This window comes from Scyliorhinus torazame, chromosome 21, assembly GCF_047496885.1.
Source record: "Scyliorhinus torazame isolate Kashiwa2021f chromosome 21, sScyTor2.1, whole genome shotgun sequence".
Classification (NCBI taxonomy): Eukaryota; Metazoa; Chordata; class Chondrichthyes; order Carcharhiniformes; family Scyliorhinidae; genus Scyliorhinus; species Scyliorhinus torazame.
In genome coordinates, this window is record NC_092727.1 from 104,336,170 (window position 1) to 104,357,311 (window position 21,142).

Genomic DNA, 21,142 nt, shown 5'->3' on the forward strand with positions numbered 1-21,142 from the left:
GGAGGAGAAGCATGAGAGGAAGGTTGTCTGATTGACTTGATAAAGAAAAGTAACAAGGGATTTTACATAATGTCTTACTGTAAAATGCATGACGATGTGATTCTTCATGGCCACATTAGGTACTCGTGAATTATTTCTTAGCAGTTAACCATCCAAAGAAATCTGATGCTCTGTGTCACTCTCGAGTAACAGCAACAATAACATTCATTCAACACAGAAAACATCCGTGGAACTTCAGGGAAGCATAAAGTGTGTTTAATCTGTGTCTATAACAGTGCAGAAACTTCATGCCCTTTATAAATAAGGAGTCATAAGAGATCGGCCATGGCCAAAAAAATCAAAGCTCCGTTTGATAGTGGGGTCGTTCTCTGCGCTGCAAACTCTGAGGGAAACCTGCTATACGCTCCCAAAATGGGACTCTGTTTCTTTGGGCATTAAATCGCACGCTAAGTGTCTAGCATTGAATGTAATTCTTCGATGCAAAAAATGCTTTCACCAGATATGTAATTTTTAAAATCTGTTTGGCATAATGCCAGTTATTTTTTATCTCAGACCCTAACTAAAAATAAATGCAACATGATAAGCTTGGTATTTGTTTTACAGCGTGTACATAAATGTTGGTTCCAGTACTCCCTTTCCCTCATGCCTGGAGGAAGAAGCACGCCCCGATGAACTGTGCACTGACCAGCTGGAACCCATCAGCTGTGAGGATATATTTAGTCCTCATTTTATTATTAACTGGTGTAATATTACATTGGTAAGTATTTTTGTCTGGCAACATTTATGATAAGTCACAAAACGTTGTCAAAAATATTCTGCTGCAGTGAAGTAAAATGTTCTTCCCTTCATCTAAAAGTCCAGATGGGTTTCAAAATGAAACTTAGGTAGAATTTTGTTGAATTAATTTTGAAATCAAGAAAACCACCGGGACAAAACCAACGGATATTTTAGAATATCGCAGTTCAAGAGTGGGCAGAATTTGCAGTGAGCAAATGATTAGATTTGCACTTGTCCACAGACTTTCCAGGGGTCTGGCAGTGCAAAGTGCTGTTGTTGGGGCCTCTAAATAGCACGGCACCCTCTATAGGATATCCGGCACCTGTGCAAATAAGGCAAGCAACTACGTTTTGCCACCAGTCAGTTTGAGGAATCATAGTCTGAAGCAGGAAATGTAAAAAGCTGACGGAGTGAGATGCCATGCATGTAAACGTTGATTTTCACGACCAGAGAGATCGTCTCCTAGCGATTAAGGCGAACCACACCTTTAAAAGGGTATTTGGATTCGAAGGGATGAGCAGTGAGTTTAATCTGTATCTATAACAGTGCAGAAACTTCATGCCCTTTATAAATGAGGAGCCACATAGCAAGTGGTCATTTTTTGTGCAACTTGCAGGGGAATAGCGCAACCTGGGCAGCAATCTCTGAATTTTCACGTTTAACTGCACATTGCACTCTCTTGATTTTAATGTGTGATTTGCTCACAAATGACAGTGAACACTTTTAGCTTCACTATTCTTTCCAAAACTAAATTTAGCCCAAGACCTTCCTCTCAAAGGCTTTTTTTCAGTTACAACTTTTAAAATAGTGATGTTTTATTTATGGTCTTATCAAATAACTAGTGGATCTCCCGTACTGTTGTTCACAGTACGTCAAAGAAAGCACTATTTTATAATGATATGAGTAATATATCATGTATTATTTCATCAAGTGAATAGCAAGAAAGCCAACATCATAATTTCGGCCCTTACTGTAAATGCCTCTCCTTTGTCATCCCCTCCTTGGCCATTCACTGAAGCTGAGCGATGACCCTGCAAAATCTCTGTGCAAATGTTCTCCATCCAAATGCTCTGGTGTTTAATTTTATGTTGAATCCACATTCATCTAGACATCTTAATCACAGTGAACTGCCTGCTTCTATCTATTCTGAAATGAAATGACAATCGCTTCTTGTCACAAGTCGGCTTCAATGAAGTTACTGTGAGAAGGCCCGAGTGACCACATTCCGGCGCCTGTTCGGGGAGGCTGGTACGGGAATTCAACCCGCGCTGCTGGCCTGCCTTGGTCTGCTTTAAAAGCCAGCGATTTAGCCCTGTGCTAAACCAAGCCCTAATTCTTGTTGTATTCGGTACATTGGTATAACACTGGCTGCAACAGGATGCAGCTTAGATCAAAAAGATACTCCAGACCTTGAAGTTAGTTCAATCAGGTTTATTATTTTTTAAAATAATTTTTATTAAGGTTTTCATAAAATATCAATAACAAAATGAAAAAGGAACCCAACAGGGTTAAGTACAAAACACGGTCTAGAAAAGCAACCCTCCCTCCCCCCCTCCCCACTGTACATAAATAATAAATTAACATTAACACCCCGACTTAACACAACTGGTATATACACCCCCCTGGACCCTCCAGTGTAAATAACAGAAATAAAGTAAAATAACCCCCCCCCCCACGAGTTGCTGCAGCCATTGACCAATGTCTACCGTTCTGCCAGGAAGTCTAAGAACGGTTGCCACCGCCTAAAGAACCCTTGTACCGCCTCTCAAGATAAATTTCACCCTCTCCAATTTAATGAACCCCTCCATATCGTTGATCCAGGATTCCACGCTTGGGGGCCTCGCATCCTTCCAATGAAGAAGAATCGTTCACCGGGCTACCAGGGACGCAAAGGCCAGAATTCCGGCCTCTTTCGCCTCCTGCACTCCCGGCTCCTCTGCCACCCCAAATATTGCGAGCCCCCAGCCCGGTTTGACCCTGGATCCTACCACCCTCGACATCGTCCTCGCTACGCCCTTCCAAAATTCCTCCAGCGCTGAGCATGCCCAGAACATATGGGTGTGATTTGCTGGGCTCTCTGAGCACCTAACACACCTGTCCTCACCCCCAAAAAACCGTCTTATCCTTGTCCCGGTCATGTGTGCCCTGTGCAGCACCTTAAACTGTATGAGGCTGAGCCTCGCGCACGATGAGGAAGAGTTCACCCTCCCGAGGGCATCTGCCCACGTCCCTTCCTCAATCTGCTCTCCCAACTCCTCCTCCCATTTACGTTTCACCTCCATCGCCGAGGCCTCCTCCTGCATCACCTGGTAAGTTTCCGAGATCTTCCCCACTCCCACCCACCTCCCCGAGAGCACCCTGTCCTGTACTGTGTGTGGCAGTAGCCTCGGGAATTCCACCACCTGCAGTCTGGCAAACGCCCTTACCTGTAAGTGCCTGAAGGTGTTCCCCGGGGGGGAGCCCGTATTTCTCCTCCAGCTCACCCAGGCTCGCAAACTCCCCGTCCAAAAACAGATCCCCCAACTTTCGTATCCCTGCCCTGTGCCACCCCGAAAACCCTCCACCTGTTCTCCCTGGGGCGAACTGGTGGTTCCCCGGTATTGGGGTCCACGCCGAGGCCCCAACTTCCCCCCATGCCACCTCCACTGCCCCCAGATTTTGAGGGCAGCCGCCACCACCGGGCTCGTGGTATACCTCCTTGGCGGGAGCAGCAGCGGCGCCATTGCCAGCGCCCCCAGACTCGTACCCACACAAGATGTCGTCTCCAACCTCTTCCATGCAGCCCCCTCCCCCTCCATCACCCACTTGTGCACCATCGTCGCATTGGCGGCCCAGTAGTACCCACAGAGGTTGGGCAGCGCCAGACCCCCCCATTCTCTACTCTGCTCCAGGAACACCCTTCTCACCCTCGGAGTCCCTCGCGCCCATACAAACCCCATTGTACTCCTGTTAACCCGCCTGAAAAAAGTCTTTGGGATAAACACAGGGAGGCACTGGAACAGGAACAAAAACCTTGGGAGCACCGTCATTTTGATTGACTGCACCCTACCCGCCAAGGACAGCGGCAACGCGTCCCACCTCTTGAACTCCTCCTCCATTTGCTCCACCAGCCTTGTAAAATTAAGCCTATGCAGGGACCCCCAGCTCCTGGCCACCTGGACCCCCAAATGTCTGAAGCTCCTCTCCATCCTATTTAGTGGGAGCTCGCCAATCCCCCTCTCCTGGTCCCCTGGGTGAACCATGAACAGCTCACTCTTCCCCATGTTGAGCTTGTGCCCTGAAAAGTCCCCGAATTCCCTAAGAATCCTCATTATCTCCGGCATTCCCCCCACCGGGTCTGCCACATATAGCAGCAGGTCGTCCGCATAGAGCGAGATCCTATGCTCCTCCCCACCCCGCACCAACCCCCTCCAGTTCCTTGACTCCCTCAGTGCCATAACCAGGGGTTCAATCGCCAGTGCGAAGAGCAGGGGGGACAGGGGACACCCCTGCCTCGTCCCTCGGTGCAACCGAAAGTACTCGGACCTCCTCCTATTTATGGCCACACTCGCCATCAGGACCTCATACAACAGCCTAACCCACCTGACAAACCCCTCCCCAAACCCGAACCTCTTCAGCACCTCCCACAGGTACCCCCACTTTACCCTATCAAAGACTTTCTCAGCGACCATCGCCACCACTATCTCCGCCTCCCCCTCCCTCGCCGGCATCATGATAACGTTCAAAAGTCTCCGCACATTCGCGTTCAACTGCCTCCCCTTCACAAACCCCGTCTGATCTTCATGGATGATCTGCGGCACACAATCCACAATCCTCGTGGCTAAGACCTTCGCCAGCACCTTGGCATCTACATTTAGCAAGGAAATCGGTCTGTAAGACCCACAATGCAGGGGATCCTTGTCCCGCTTCAGGATCAAGGAGATCAGTGCCCGGGACATCGTCAGGAGCAAGGCCCCCCCCTCCCTTGCCTCATTAAAGGTCCTAACTAACAGCGGGCCCAACAGGCCCATATATTTTTTATAGAATTCGACCGGGAAACCGTCCGGCCCCGGTGCCTTTCCGCCTGCATGCTTCCTATCCCTTTGGTCAGCTCCTCCAGCCCAATCGGGGCCCCCAATCCCGCCACCAGTCCCTCTTCCACCTTTGGAAACCTCAATTAGTCCAGGAAGCGGCCCATCCCTCCCTCCTCCCGTGGGGGATCAGAGCGGTACAATTCCTCGTAAAAGTCCCTGAAGAGCCCATTGATGCCAACCCCACACCGCACCACACTCCCTCCCCTGTCCTTAACTCCCCGATCTCCCTAGCTGCATCCCGCTTCCGAAGCTAATGCGCCAGCATCCGGCTTGCCTTTTCCCCATACTCTTAAATTGCCCCCTGGGCCTTCCTCCACTGCACCTCCGCCTTCCTGGTGGTCACCAGGTCGAATTCAGCCTGGAGGCTGCGCCTCTTCCTCAACAATCCTTCCTCGGGCACCTCCGCATACATCCTGTCTACCCTCACCATCTCCCCCACCAGCCTCTCCCTCTCCCCCCGCTCCGTCCGCTCCTTGTGAGCCCTAATGGAGATCAGCTCTCCCCTCACCACCGCCTTCCATACCATCCCCACTCGGACCTCCCCGTTGTCGTTGGTCTCCAAGTACCTCTCTATACTTCCTCGGACCCGCTCGCTCACCTCCTCATCCGCCAACAGCCCCACCTCCAAGCGCCACAACGGGCGCTGGTCCCTCTCCTCCCCCATCGCCAAGTCCACCCAATGCGGGGCGTGGTCCTCTACTCTCGTTATCAGCGCCCTACTCAAAATTCCCGATTCGGGAATAAGCCTTATGGACATGTGAGAAGAATGAAAATTCCCTCGCCCCCGGCCTTGCAAATCTCCAAGGGTCCACCCCTCCCATCTGATCCATAAACCCCCTCAGCACTCTAGCCGCCGCCGGCTTCCTACCCGTCCGAGAACTGAAGCGATCCAGTACCGGATCCAGCACCGTGTTAACGTCTCCCCCCATTATCAGGCCCCCCACTTCTGGGATCCGACCCAACATACGCCGCATAAAACCCGCATGGTCCCAATTCGGGGCATACACATTGACCAGTACCATCCTCGCTCCCTGCAACTTACCACTTACCATTACGTACCTACCGCCATTATCTACCACAATGTTCGACGCCTCGAATGACACCTTCTTTCCCACCAAGATCGCCACCCCTCGATTTTTGGCATCCAGCCCCGAGTGAAACACCTGACCTACCCACGATTCCCTCAATCTTACCTGGTCTGCCACCTTCAGGTGTGTCTCCTGAAGCATAACCACATCGCCTTCAGCCCCTTCAGGTGCGCAAACACGCGGGCCTGCTTAACCAGCCCATTCAGTCCCCTTACATACCAGGTTTCAGCCGGATCAGGGGCTACCCGCCCCCCTCCCCCGCCGACTAGCCACAACCACTCCTCGGCCAGCCACGCGCCCGCACCCCACACCCGGCCCGTTCCCCAGGCGGTATACCCCCGTCTCAACACCCCCCCACTCGCTCCAGCTCCCCCTTGACCATAGCAGCAGCAACTCGATCCCCCCCCCCCCCCCCCACCCCCGGCGTGGACCCATCCTGGCTGAATTACTCCCCCCCATTGCACTTCCGCAAGTCAGCTGACTCCTGCTGACCCCGGCCACTCCCGCCTCTCCTTCGACTCCTCCCCTTGTGTGACACACCCTCCTCTCCCGTTCCGCATCCATAGGCTCTCCCCCGCCCCCTTCCATTCTAAGCACGGGAAACAACCCTCGCTTCGCCGCCCAGGCCCCGCCCCCTCCAGTCTTCAGCGCGGGAAAAACCCCGCGCTTTCCACCTACCGGGCCCCGCCACCTCTGACGCAGCTCCTTTTACAGGCCCAGTCCCCTCAACCCCGACTCGGGCCTCCCCCTCCCCCACAGGGCCACATCTCACCGCCAGCCACCACCCCTGTTCCGTTTACCTACCCCTCCTCCAAGAGCCCCCTCGACCAACCCAACCAAAACAGTGCCCAACCCGCCCCAACCACCCTCACCGACCCGAAAGAGAAAAGCACAGAGAAAAAGAAACCAGGATCAAAGCAAAGGCCCCCCTCCTCAAAAAAAACATATCAACCGCAGTCCCCAAACGCCCATCCCGACCTTCAATCTGTGTCGAACTTCTCGGCCTGAACAAAGGCCCACGCCTCCTACGGAGACTCAAAATAATGGTGCCGGTCCCTGTAGGTGACCCACAGTCGCGCCGGCTGCAACATGCCAAACTTCACCCCCTTCCTGTGCAGCACCGCCTTCGCTCGATTGTACCCGGCCGTCCTCTTCGCCACATCCGCACTCCAGTCCTGGTATATTCGAACCTCTGCGTTCTCCCACTTGCTGCTCCTCTCCTTCTTGGCCCACCTGAGGACACACTCCCGATCAACGAACTGATGGAACTTTCGCCTCCTGCACTCCCGGCTCGTCCGATACCCCAAATAATGCCAATCCCCAGCTCAGCTTGACCCGGGCTTTCACCAGCTTGGACATAGTCCTCGTCAAACCCCCTCCAAAGCCCATCCAGCGCCGGGCACGACCAGAACATATGGACGTGATTTGCCGGGCTCCCCGAGCACCTCCCACATCTGTCCTCCACCCCAAAGAACCTACTCAACCTCGCCCCTTTTCAATATGCGCTCTGTGGGTAACTTTGAACTGTATTAGGCTGAGCCTGGTGCAAGAGGAGGAAGAATTAACCCTACTCAGGGCATCAGCCCACAGACCCTCATCTATCTCGTCCCCAAGCTCCTCCTCCCACTTGCCCTTTAGCTCCCGCACCGAGGCCCCCTCCTCTTCCTTCAGCTCCTAGTAAATCGCCGAAACCTTGCCTTCTCCAACCCATACACCCAAAATCACCCTGTCCTGAATCCCACGTGCCGGAAGCAGCGGGAATTCCCTCACCTGCCGCCTCACAAACGCCCTCACTTACATGTACCTGAAAGCGTTTCCCGGGGGTAGCCCAAACTTCTCCTCCAGCGCCCCTAGGCTCGCAAACGTCCCACCGATGAACAAGTCCCCCATTCTTCTAATCCCTGCCCGATGCCAGCTCTGAAACCCCCCATCCATCATTCCCGGGACGAACCAATGATTCTCCCGAATTGGTGACCAAACCGAGGCTCCCACCTCGCCCCTGTGTCACCTCCACTGCCCCCAGATCTTCAGCGTCGCCGCCACCACCGGACTCACGGTGTACTTTGTCGGCGAGAGCGGCAGCGGTGCCGTCACCAGCGCCCTCAGGCTCGTGCCCACACAGGACGCCATCTCTAGCCTCTTCCACGCCGCCCCCTCTCCCTCCATTACCCACTTACGGATCATCGCCACATTGGCAGCCCGATAATAGCCACACAAAGTTGGCAGCGCCAGCCCCCCCCCGTCCCTGCTACGATCCAGATACACACTCTTCACCCTCGGGGTCTTATTCGCCCACACAAATCCCATGGTGCTCCTGCTTACCCGTTTGAAAAAGGCCTTGGGGATCAAAATGGGAAGGCACTGGAACACAAAGAGAAAGCTCGGGAGGACCGTCATTTTGACCGGCTGCACCCTACCTGCGAGCGAGAGTGGCAGCATATTGAGATTGTGCAGGGCCCCCAACTCCTAGCTACTTGGATCCCTAGGTACCGAAAGCTCCTTTCCGCCCTCTTCAGCAGTAGCTCGTCTATCCCCCTTCCCTGGTCCCCTGAATGCACCACAAAGAGCTCACTCTTCCCTACGTTGAGTTTATACCTCGAAAAGTCCCCAAACTCCCTTAGGATCCGCATGACCTCCGCCATCCCCTCCACTGGATCCGCAACAAACAACAACAGGTCGTCGGCATACAACGACACCCGGTGTTCCTCTCCCCCCCGGACCAGTCCCCTCCATTTCCTGGACTCCCTCAGTGCCATGGCCAGCGGCTCAATTGCCAGTGCAAACAACAATGGGGATAAGGGGCACCCCTGCCTCGTCCCCCGGTACAGCTGAAAGTAATCCGATCTCCGCCGATTCATAGCCACACTCGCCACCGGGGCTCTACATAGCAGCCTGACCCAACTGATGAACCCCTCCCTGAACCCAAACCTCCGCAACACTTCCCAAAGATACCCCCACTCCACCCAATCAAAGGCCTTCTCCGCGTCCATAGCTGCCACTACCTCCGCTTCCCCCTCCACCGAGGGCATCATAATCACATTGAGGAGCCTCCGCACATTTGTATTTAGCTGCCTACCCTTCACAAATCCCGTCTGATCCTCATGAATCATCCCCGGGACACAGTCCTCAATTCTCGCAGCCAGCACCTTCGCCAGCAACTTAGCATCAACATTGAGGAGCGAGATCGGTCTATACGACCCACATTGCAATGGTCCCTGTCCCGTTTCAAGATCAAAGAAATCAGCGTCCTGGACATTGTCGGGGGCAAGGTCCCCCCCTCCCTCGCCTTATTAAAAGTCCTCACTAGCAGCGGGACCAGCAGGTCCACGTACTTCCTGTAAAATTCAACCGGGAACCCATCCGGCCCTGGGGCCTTCCCCGCCTGCATGCTCCCCAATCCTTTAACCAGCTCCTCCAGCCCAATCGGTGCCCCCAAACCAGCCACCTCCTCCTCCTCCACCCTCGGGAACCTCAGTTGATCCAGAAATCGTTGCATCCCCTCGTCCCCCGCTGGGGGCTCAGACCTGTACAGATCCCCATGGAAGTCCCTAAATACCTTGTTTATTCTCACCGCACACCGCACCGTATTCTCCCCTCTATCCTCGACTCCACCAATCTCCCTGGCTGCCTCCCTCTTACGAAGCTGATGTGCCAGCATCCGACTCGCCTTCTCCCCATGCTCATACGCCGCCCCCTGCGCTTTCCTCCACTGTGCCTCTGCTTTCCCCGTGGTCAACAGGTCGAATTCCGTCTGGAGGTTCCGTCGCTCCCTAAGTAGCCGCTCCTCGGGGGCCTCCACACTTAAAATCTCCCCCACCATCCTCTCCCTCTCCCTCCCCTCTTTCTTCTCCCTGTGGGCCCTAATGGAGATTAGCTCTCCCCTGACCACCGCCTTCAACGCCTCCCAGACGACCCCCACCTGCACCTCCCCGCTGTTGTTGGCCTCCAAATATCTTTCAATACACCCCCGCACCCGCCCGCACACCCCCTCATCTGCCAACAGTCCCACATCGAGGCGCCACAGCGGGCGCTGGTCCCTCTCCTCCCCCAACTCCAGCTCCACCCAATGCGGGGCGTGGTCCGAGATGGCTATGGCCGAATATTCCGTTCCCTCCACTTTCGGGATTAGCGCCCTACTCAAAATGAAAAAGTCTATCCGGGAGTAGGCTCTATGGACGTGGGAAAAGAAGGAAAATTCCCCGGCCAGCGGCCTGGCAAACCTCCATGGATCCACTCCCCCCATCTGGTCCATAAATCCCCTGAGCAACTTGGCCGCAGCCGGCCTCTTACCCGTCCTGGACCTAGAGTGGTCCAGTGCTGCGTCCAGCACCGTGTTGAAATCCCCCCCAATTATCAAGCTTCCTACCTCCAGATCCGGAATCCGACCCAGCATGCGCTTCATAAATCCGGCATCATCCCAGTTCGGGGCATATACGTTCACCAGTACCACCCGCACCCCCTGCAACCTACCACTCACCATCACATATCGACCTCCATTATCCACTACAATATTCAGTGCCTCGAACGACACCCGCTTCCCCACCAGTATTGCAACCCCTCTGTTCTTCGCATCCAGCCCTGAATGAAAGACCTGCCCTACCCATCCCTTTCTCAGCCTAACCTGATCTGCCACCTTCAGATGTGTCTCCTGGAGCATAACCACGTCTGCCTTCAGTCCCTTTAAATGCGCGAACACCCGGGCCCTCTTGACCAGCCTGTTCAGGCCCCTCACATTCCAAGTTATGAGCCGGATCAGGGGGGCTACTCGCCTCCCCACCCCCCCCCCCCCACGCCCCCCCCCCCCCCCGCCGCCGACTAGCCATCTCCTTTTCTAGGCCAGCCACGTGCCCGCGCCTCCCACACCCTCCAGTCCCTCAGACGGCGGACTCCCGCCTTGACTACCTCTCCTACTTCCAGCTTCCCTTTGGCCAATGCAGCAGCAACCCAGTCCCCCACCCCCCAACCCCTCCAGATCCTCATCTAGCCATTTTCCTCCCCCAATGACACTCCCATAAGTCAGCTGACTCCTGCTGACCCCGGCCTCTCCCGCCATTCAATCGACCCCCCAGTGTGAGAATCCCCCCACCTGTTAGCAGTCAGTGTGCGCTCCTCTCCAGCACTGCCCTTCCCCCCCGGCCCCACCCCCATCCTTCCCTACCGCGGGAAAAAGCCCGCGCTTTCCTGAGCTGGCCCTGCCCCCTCTGGCGCAGCTCCTTTTTGCGGCCTTACCCCAACTCCCCATCCCTGGGCCTCCACCCCCCTTCTTCCTCCGCGGGGCCCTGCCCCTCCAACACCGACGCCCACACTCTCCCACAGCCCCCATAGCAAATCCATTCACCCATCCCCACCCAGCACCAAAACAAAAAGAACATTCCCTAAATGCAGTAAACACAGTAAACATCCCCCCATGATAAACCCTCAGTTTGAGTCCAACTTTTCAGTCTGGATAAAGTTCCATGCCTCATCAGGCGTTTCAAAATAGTTTTGGCGATCTTGGAATGTGACCCACAATCGCGCTGGCTGCAGCATCCCGAACTTCACCCCCTTCCGATGGAGCACCGCCTTCGCCCGGTTAAAACCAGCCCTCTTCTTAGTCACCTCCGCATTCCAGTCCTGGTAAATTCGGATCTCCATGTTCTCCCGCCTGCTGCTCCGCTCTTTTTTGGCCCATCTCAGGACACACTCTCTGTCCATAAAGCGGTGGAACCTCACCACTACAGCCCTTGGTGGCTCGTTGCCTCTGGGTCTCCTTGAGCGGACCGATGAGCCCCATCCAGCTCCAGGGGCCTCGGGAAAGCTCCCGCGCCCATCAGCGAATTGAGCACCGGGCCCCTCCACTCCTTCAGGGAGACCCAGAATCCGAAGATTCTTCCTCCTCGACCTATTCTCCAGGTCCTCAAATTTTTCCGCCCACCTCTTGTGCAGCGCCTCGACCTTCACCGCCAGGCACAAGATTTTGTCCTCGTTCTCCGAGGCTTTTTGTCGCACCTCCCAGATCGCCGCCCCTTGGGCCTTCTGGGTCTCCACAAGCTTCTCAATCGCCGCCTTCATTGGCTCCAGCATTTCTGTCCTCAGCTCCTCAAAGCAGCGTTTAAGAAACTCCTGCGACCACGCTGCTTGGTCTCCACCCGACGCCATCTTGCTTTTCCTCCTCCTTTCTTCCGCTTTCTTCTGCACCAGGATCACTTTTTTTAACCGCTCCACTCCTGGTCCCATCCATACAATGTTGGGGGGACCTTGCTGTCACCTTCCCACGCTGGAAGCCGTCGAACAATTGCCGCTGGGGCCCCTCTGAAGAGCCCAAAAGTCCGTTCCCGGTGGGAGCTGCCGAACGTGCGACCTACCTATGCATCGCCGCACCGAAAGTTCGGCCATTGTCATTCATGACAGTGAGTGCGATACCATGCCTGGAGAACGTCTCCTTGCAGGCCTTGATGACGGTCCGAGATGTGAGGTCTGAGAGCTTCACGACTTCAGGGTAATTGGAAAAATAATCAATGATTAACACGTAATCAAGACCATTTGCATGAAAGAGGTCGATGCCAACCTTGGACCACGGAGTGGTTTCGATATCATGCTGCTGAAGTGTCTCCTTACTCTGCACTGGCTGGAAGCGTTGACAGGTCACACAGTTAAGGACCATGTTCGCGATGACCTGGCTAATCCCAGGCCAGTAGACAGCCTGCCTGGCTCTGCGTCTGCACCTTTCCACACCGAGGTGTCCCTCATGGATTTGACGGAGCACCAAGCTCTGTAGACTGTGTGGAATTACAATCCGGTCCAGTTTGAGGGTGATACCATCAATCACCGTCAGGTCGTCCTTTACATTGAAAAATTGAGGGCACTGCACTTTTTGTCAGCCATTGGCTAGGTGTTGCATAACACGCTGCAAGAGGGGGTCTTTGGCTGTCTCCTCACGGATACGAATCACCTTCTCATCAGATGCCGGGAGGGTTCTAGCACACAGCTGCACCTGTGACTCAACCTGTGACTCAATTTGCCGGATGACGTTCAGTGGGTCACTAGGCACAGTGATGGAGCGGGACAGTGTATCGGCAATGATGAGCTCCTTGCCAGTCATGTAGACCAGGTTAAAGTCAAACCTTCTGAGTTTGAGGAGGATGCGCTGCAACCGAGGCGTCATGTCATTAAGGTCCTTGTGGATAATGTTAACCAGAGGCCTGTGATCCGTCTCGACTGTGAATGTCGGCAGGCCGTAGACATAGTCGTGAAACCTGAGAATGCCAGTGAGAAGGCCCAGGCATTCCTTCTCGATTTGAGCATACCTTTGTTCGGTGGGCGTCTTTGCCCTTGATGCGTAGGCAACCGGTGCCCAGGGTGAGGTGTCATCGCGTTGCAGCAGGACAGCATCGATGCCATCCTGGCTCGCATCTGTCGAGATTTCCGTTTCCCTGTCTGGGTCGAAAAATACCAATACTGGTGCAGTGGTGAACCTGGCTTTCAGCTCCAACCACTCTGCCTGATGGGCCGCCTTCCACTCGAAGGCAGTGGACTTCTTCACTAGGTTTCGTAGGGCGGTGGTGTGTGAGGCCATGTTTGAGATGGACTTGCCCAGAAAATTGACCATGCCCAGGAAGCACAATACCACCTTCTTGTCTTCCGGGACTTTCAAGGCTGCGATGGCCTTGACCTTGTCTGTGTCGGGGCACACGCCCTGCTGAGAGATCCGGTCTCCTAGGAACTTGAGTGTCGACATGCCGAAGCAACATTTGGCCCTGTTCAGCTTCAGGCCATTGGCGTGGACACGGCGGAATACCTGCTGGAGACAGGAAACATGCTCCTCAGGGGTCATGGACCATATGATGACGTCATCCACGTACACACGAACCCCTTCAATGCCCTCCATCATCTGCTCCATGATGCGATGAAATATCTCCGATGCCGAGACGATGCTGAATGGCATAGAGTTATAACAGTACCTGCCAAACGGTGTGTTGAAGGTGCAGAGCCTTCTGCTGGACTCATCCAGCTGGATTTGCCAGAATCCATGTGACACATCTAACTTCGTGAAAAACCGTGCATGTGCCATCTCACTGGGGCGTTCCTCCCGCTTCGGGATGGGCAAGTGTTATCGTATTATATTCTGGTTGAGATCCTTGGGATCAATGCAGATGTGCAAGTCTCCAGAGGGTTTTCTAACACATACCATCGAGCTGACCAAGTCAGTCGGTTCGGTTACCCTGGAAATGATCCCCTGCTGCTGCAGCTCCTCGAGCTGTTCCTTCAGGCGCTCCTTCAGCGGAGCCAGGACCCGGCGTGGTGCATGGACCACTGGCTTGGCATCAGGTCGCAGTAGGATCTTGTACCGATATGGAAAAATGCCCATCCTGTCCAACACATCTAGATACTGAGCGAGGATACCGTCAATGCCAGCTTGAAGATCCACGTTGGAGGATGTCGTTGAATAAACCCGCTGCACCAGGCTTAGCTTTTTGCAGTCATGTAGGTATGCCCTATCCGGTTTGACGATTTCAAACCTTAGCCGTGCATGGGTGTTCCGGTTGGAGACGAGTAGATGGCAGGACCCCAGTGCCGTGATGGCATTACCGTTGTAGTCCAGGAGCTGGCAGGCTTCTGAAAGGACCTTGTGGGGGCTTCTTGATGTGTTTGAAGTCTGCCTGTGAGAGGAGGTTGGCAGAAGCACCTATGTCCAGCTTGAACTAGATGGAGCAGCGGTTGACCTGCATCACCGCACGCCATTCGTCCACAGAATCCACAGCGAGGATGGACTGAATGCGAGATGAGTTAGGTGTGGCATGTTCAGGTGTGGTAATGATGCCCACTTGGTAGGCGAACTCCAGGCACTCGTCCTCTGGATCCGTTGTACTACCAGGATCAGAATCCTGTAATCGCCGTTGCACATTCTGGATGCACCGTCGTCGGAATTCTGAGCGCTGGCCTCTGACTGGTGGTGCAGACCTGCACAAGGCTGCATAGAGTCCACGTTTCCCGCAGTTTAAACATCGCCTGCCTCTTGCAGGGCGGTGTCCGTTTAAGTGGGCGTTGCCACAGTTCGGCACGTCATGGCGTCTGACGCGGTGTACGTCGTCAGTGCGGTCGGCAGACGCCTGCAACTGCGCAGTGTGGGTGTCAGCCGCTTCGTTATCCCGTTCACATCACGCATGCGTGGGGCTCCGGGAAAAGCATGTGAGATGCCTCGGTCTTCAATGCTGAGGCGCTGCATCCGAGAGGTGGCCTGCACACTCTCTGCCTCTTGGGAGGCAAGTTTCTCATTTTCAGCCGACTTTTATTGGGAATACCGATTTTTTGCGTGCTCATGCACTGTACATGTTTCAATCGCAGGGTCATATGCTTGATGTTTAATAGCTGCTCTCTCAGAGGATCAGAGTGAACTCCAAACACGGTTTGGTCTCTGATCATGGAGTCAGCAATATCATCAAAGTTGCAGGACAGCGCTAGCAGGTGGAGGTTAGTTAAGAAGGCATTGTAAGATACATCTTTACCTTGAAGACGTTGTTTGAATATGTAGCGCTCGAAGATTTCATTGGTGTCCACTTCACAGTGACTATCGAACTTGTCCAGGATGGTCTGAAACTTTGTCTTGTCCTGGCCTTCGGTGAAGTTAAATGAGTTGAAGAGTTCGATGGCTTGATCACCCGCTGTTGAGAGGAGAAGCGCGATCTTTCTTGCATCAGACGCACCCTTGAGGCCTGAGGCTGCGATGTAAGGCAGAAACCTTTGCTTGAATGTCCGCCAGTTGGCACTGAGATTGCCGGAGGTCCTGAGCTGGTGAGGAGCCTGAATCTTCTCCATGCTGCCGGGATACATTTGCTGGTCGTCACTGAACGGACTGAGGTAAGCACCCTTAAATTAGTAGTCTCCTGGTATCATGTCGTGTTCGGTACACTGGTATAACACTGGCTGCAACAGGATGCAGCTTAGATCAAAAAGATACTCCAGACCTTGAAGTTAGTTCAATCAGGTTTATTGAACTAAAAGCACAGTTATCACAGTTCTCTATGAGTTCGACTCTCTGCTAACTTAAGTGTGCTTACTCTGTATGACTGAACCAGACTAGCTCTCAGCCACGTGGTGGAGGTGTGAGATTGTAATAACACCCTTGACTGACTCTCTTAATGTTCATCAGTGGAAAGAGGCGGAGTGTGAGTGCGTTGTGTCTTTGATAGTCAGATCCCACCCCCGAACGTCCTGCCTGCTTACTGGTCATGACCTGTTCTCTGTGTCCATTAGCTGCTTGTCTATGCCTGCCTGTATATCATTATGTGTGTGTCTGTATATCATGACAATTCTCTCCTCTTCCTTCAATATTTTAAGCCAAGTCATCATGTATTCTCCACTGTTGTACTGAAACTACAGGCTAGTGACAGAATCAGCACTCCCGGTACATTTCAGAAACTCAGACTGTTGACTATTGTGAGAAGCATAAACAGAAGTAAAACCAAGTTTGCAATTATTTTGATAAGTTAATCAATGCGGAATTAACTTTGTTTTTAACTGAACTGATATATTCAGAATAATCGCTGTGAAGGATGGGATAAGATTTTGCCCAAAATAGACGATTTCATATCTAATCAAGGTTGTCCAGTTTGTAAAGAACTGAAGGTCTCATGGTGAATGAAATTCCAAAAATCAACGGGTTAATTGTAACTCCTTCCCACTCAATGTAAACGGAGGTGGCAGTGGTACGGAAATGGTGTTGGGGACTTAAAAAGTAATTTAATTGACATCCTCTTGATTCAGGAAGGACGTGATTTGTGGTTTGCAATCACAACTTCGCAGTACAAATGGGTGGAGTGTGTCATTCATGTTTCACCTCTTCATACTGGGCAGTGATTGGTATAACCAGTAATGCTAACACGAATGGTAATGGCCAGTCGCCCGTCCTCCCCCCACAGAAAATCTCTGTGTTGCCACCCCATTTGAGACTTCACCACCTGAAATCACATCCCCTTCACCAATCTCTACCCCACTCACCCCCAGCCCCATAGGTTCCAACTGTCAGTGGCTGATCATGACCAAGGGTCATGGGGGAGAACGTTCCTGGCTTCAGCAGACACACCAAGGCCAGAGTTTTCTGGCCATTCTCGCCGGCGGGATTGTCCGGTCCCACCGATGGTGAACCCAGCGGGCGGGGAGTGTTTAGAACGTGAAGCTCCATTGACAACGGCAGGATCAGAAGATTTCGCCACCAACCGATGTCAGGCCACACTCCGCTACCACGGTAAAGTCCCAGCCCCAGTCTTGTAGATTGTTCAGTTATAAACCGGTTATCATTTAGATATACCAATGTCTCAGCAATTATTCCTCAGACAGACCAACCAACCAACATACAACAGAATCCTTCTCAAAAGTACCCTTATAATCGATCTCTTAGAGTCCTCCTATCCTTCATTGGTTCAGCTTCTGTTTTTCCTTGAGCTTCTGTCAAATTCCTTATTGGATTTTTCCCCAAAAGGGCACCATATAAATGCTATTCATGGAACTCAAGTTGCCAGTCCCAATTGTGCAGGATTCAAATAGTACGCAGGTTAATGCCTATTTTACATTGGGCACATCTATCTTAAAACAATCACGTATGCTGTAGTCCTATTTTACCAGGGTTATTAGAAACAGCAGAACACGGCCTATTAAAATTTTGTTAGAACCAAAACTCAATGGAATATGGTTAAACTAGAAAAAGAAACCTACTGCGTTTTGATTGGAGAGTAATTGAGCTGTTTGGGCAAGCAGGTTCAGGAAACCAGAATAAGGAGAATTTTAACATATGTAAGGAATGGATCTTTAGGTTATAAAGCAAAAAATGTAAAGATTGGGAAAGGAAACAAGCCTCCAGGCAGGTCAAACAAAGGAGGAACAAATTGGAGGGTTATAGTGGTTAGTTGGAATTGTGGTAAAAAGCCTTTAAGACTGGGCCTCTTGGCAATTGGGTCCAGGTGCAGATTGAGGTGAAGCTGAGAGTCAGGCAGTTAAAGAGGAAGATCTCTCTGCAACGAGTGGGCCAAATGTATCAGAGTAGGCAAGGGACCAGAAGAAGTCTCTGAACGAACAGCATGTAGAAAGCAGCATGTCCCATCTCAATGGTGTGACGCCATGTGGGTGTGAGACAGGCAGGAGACTGAAACCACATGAATCAGAGGCATAGCAGGTGACATATTTCAGCTAAATATTTAAACATATATAAGTGAATATAGTAACAGAAAGTAAGCTTACCATACTTTGAGGGAAAACAAGATGGTGTCAGCAGAGTTTGAATCAATTATATTCGGTCCATGCAGCCTGCTGGTAGCCAAAGTTTTATTTATTTTACTTTTAGACAAAACTTATTGAAAATTGAACATAATCCAAGATGGGTACCTGAGGGAGATGCAAAACTGAGCTGCGACAGCACAGCCGCTGGTGGACTGATGTAATTACATTGTGAAAAGTTTACTTAGGTTATTGCCATAATGTGGACACAGGAAATGATGATGAGAAAAGTTGACAGCAGGTGTGTATAGATGAAAGTTTCATATGTGAACTTATTTATAAACACATTTCTTAAGTAATCGGTCGTATTTTTGTTTTACAGATTGATAAATCCATACCTGATATCCCTGATGCTGATATAATTCCTGGAGATGGTGTCCTCCCTGATGGTGGAGAATACAACCCACCTTCAAATTCCCTTGAAAACAGGGACTTCTTCTTGGACTACGTGGTTACAATAACCGTCCCATTGGCAATTGGCTTGATTCTGTGTCTCATCCTTGCTTACATAATGTGCTGTTGCCGAGAGGGCTTGTAAGTTTTGGTTTAACAATTTAAGTTCAGTATCTCGTGGATTTGTTACCTGCAAATTATTATGTTTAAACATTCCAGCATACTCTGAGATTAAAATTAATAAATTTCAATGTTATATCAGTACCACAAAATACTTCACAACCAATACAGGGGGCGAGATTCTCCGACCCCCCCCCCCCCGCCGGGTCGGAGAATTGCCGGGGGCTGGCGTGAATCCCGCCCCCGCCGGTTGCCGCATTCTCCATCACCAGATATTCGGCGGGGGCGGGAATCGCGCCGCGCCGGTTGGCGGGCCCCCCCCCCCGCGATTCTCTGGCCCGAATGGGCCGAAGTCCCGCCGCTAAAATGCCTGTCCCGCCGGCGTAGATTAAACCAGCTTACCGGCGGGACAAGGCGGCGCGGGCGGGCTCCGGGGTCCTGGGGGGGGGCGCGGGGCGACCTGGCCCCGGGGGGTATCCCCACGGTGGCCTGGCCCGCGATCGGGGCCCACCGATCCGCGGGCGGGCCTGTGCCGTGGGGGCACTCTTTCCCTTCCGCCTTCACCACGGTCTCCACCATGGCGGAGGCGGAAGAGACTCCCTCCACTGCGCATGTGCGGGAATGCCGTCAGCGGCCGCTGATGCTCCCGCGCATGCGCCGCCCGGAGATGTCATTTCCGCGCCAGCTGGCGGGACACCAAAGGCATTTTCCGCCAGCTGGCGGGGCAGAAATTAGTCTGGCACGGGCCTAGCCCCTTAAGGTTGGGGCTCGGCCCCCAAAGATGCGGAGCATTCCGCACCTTTGGGGCGGCGCGATGCACGACTGATTTGCGCCATTTTGTGCGCCAGTCGGCGGACATCGCGCCGATACCGGAGAATTTCGCCCAGGGTGTTGACTATTGTAATGTAGAGAAGTGCAGCAGCCATTTTATGCACTGATATCATAAACCAAAAAATAGCAGTGAGAGGAATGAATGGGGGGAAATGTTGAACTTGTCACCCAGGAGTAAAACTGGTGTTGTGGATGTCTCCCATTGTAAAAACACTTGTGAAACTCCAGTGCTCTTCTTTGGGGCCCTTTACGGAGGATGGCAGAAGATATTTTAATTTAATATCTTATCTAAAAGCCTGTACTGTTCGTTGGAATTGAATTGATCAGCACTGAAGGTTTTACCATTGCGATCGTTGTTTTGGCAGTAGGTTTAATTTCTTGGTGATGGTAAATTAAGACATGCAAATCAAAAGCTGGTGGCATTTTACATTTACAAACCCATCTCGTGTAATAATTTCTACTGACAAATGGCAAATCACATCTTGCTGAATTCAGGAGACAATGGCAACAGCATCTTTTTAAGTCAAATCATTTTTTAATTCTTAAAAGCAATCATTACATAATAAGAAACTTTTGTGGTAACTCCTACAATGTTATCAATACCCAAAAGAAGGTCACTTACAACAAACATGGTAACTAAAAAGACCTGATAAAGCTCGCGACCTTCATTGTTCTAGAGGATTGTCAGGAATGAAGCAATTACCTGTTAAGAAATTCAGGAATAAAGGAACCTGCATTTCTAGAACATTGGTTAAAAGGACATGATAAGTGATGCACGATCAATGACCACTAAAGCGAGGTTGTAGTCCAACTGAAGGCTTTAATAAGCTAAATGTTTCCCCCAGCAGCTCAAGTACAGAATGAGGGCTGCTGGGGCGGCACGGGTTCTTCTACCCCCAACTATCAGGGCGGAACTATTATACACTCTAGCCAATAGCAAGCATACAGGTTCTACCAATGGTACTTTAGCCTCTCAGGTACTGTAATACCTACCACATTCACCCCCTGTTTAAAAAAAGTCCGGCGGGGGTGGTGGCCAGAAACTACAAAACAGAACATGGTATAATTAGTTATGGAGGTACCATTATACCTCCGTACAGTGGTTAGTAACTATTTCCAAGTCTGGTAGCTATGTACATTTGGTGGTTTATATTTACAGATTACAGTTAAAATGAAGCAATCAGTTGATTGAGGGCCCTGGTCGTCCTCTGTGATCGTCGGAGCCTTGGTGGTGACTCCGGTGCAGGCTCGGGCATCTGTGACTCCGGGAGCGTGACTTCGGTCTCCATGGCAGCTTCGTCACCCCTAGATGGCGCTAATGGGGAAAACGGCTGACCTGGGAAGGGAGTGCCTGCGGGGGGCGTCTGTGGGTGGGGGGGCCTAGACTGGGGTGGAAGGACCGATCCTGCTGTAAGGTGCTGCGGTGGAGGGGAGCGTGGGACTGGAGGCTGGAATGTGCGTGGAGTTCCGGCGGGCGCCAAGTCCCGTAGGGACACCGTATCTTGTCGGCCGTCAGGGTACGCCACGTTGGGGGTGAGCATGGAGCAGATGGACCCTCTCGACCAACGGGTCCGACTTGTGCACCCGCACGTGTTTTCGGAGCAGGATGGG

The 21,142-nt window shown here is 52.4% G+C and overlaps 1 protein-coding gene across 2 annotated transcripts in view; it reads left to right on the top strand.

The window, feature by feature from the left end:
- Positions 1-21,142, top strand: part of LOC140398456 (epsilon-sarcoglycan-like) — a 96,251-nt gene that overhangs the window by 42,983 nt on the left and 32,126 nt on the right. For both annotated transcript variants that reach the window (XM_072487152.1, XM_072487151.1), the window contains exons 6-7: positions 604-757; positions 18,510-18,721. In XM_072487152.1, the coding sequence (XP_072343253.1) occupies positions 604-757; positions 18,510-18,721 (366 nt within the window). The remainder of the gene's footprint in view (positions 1-603; positions 758-18,509; positions 18,722-21,142) is intronic.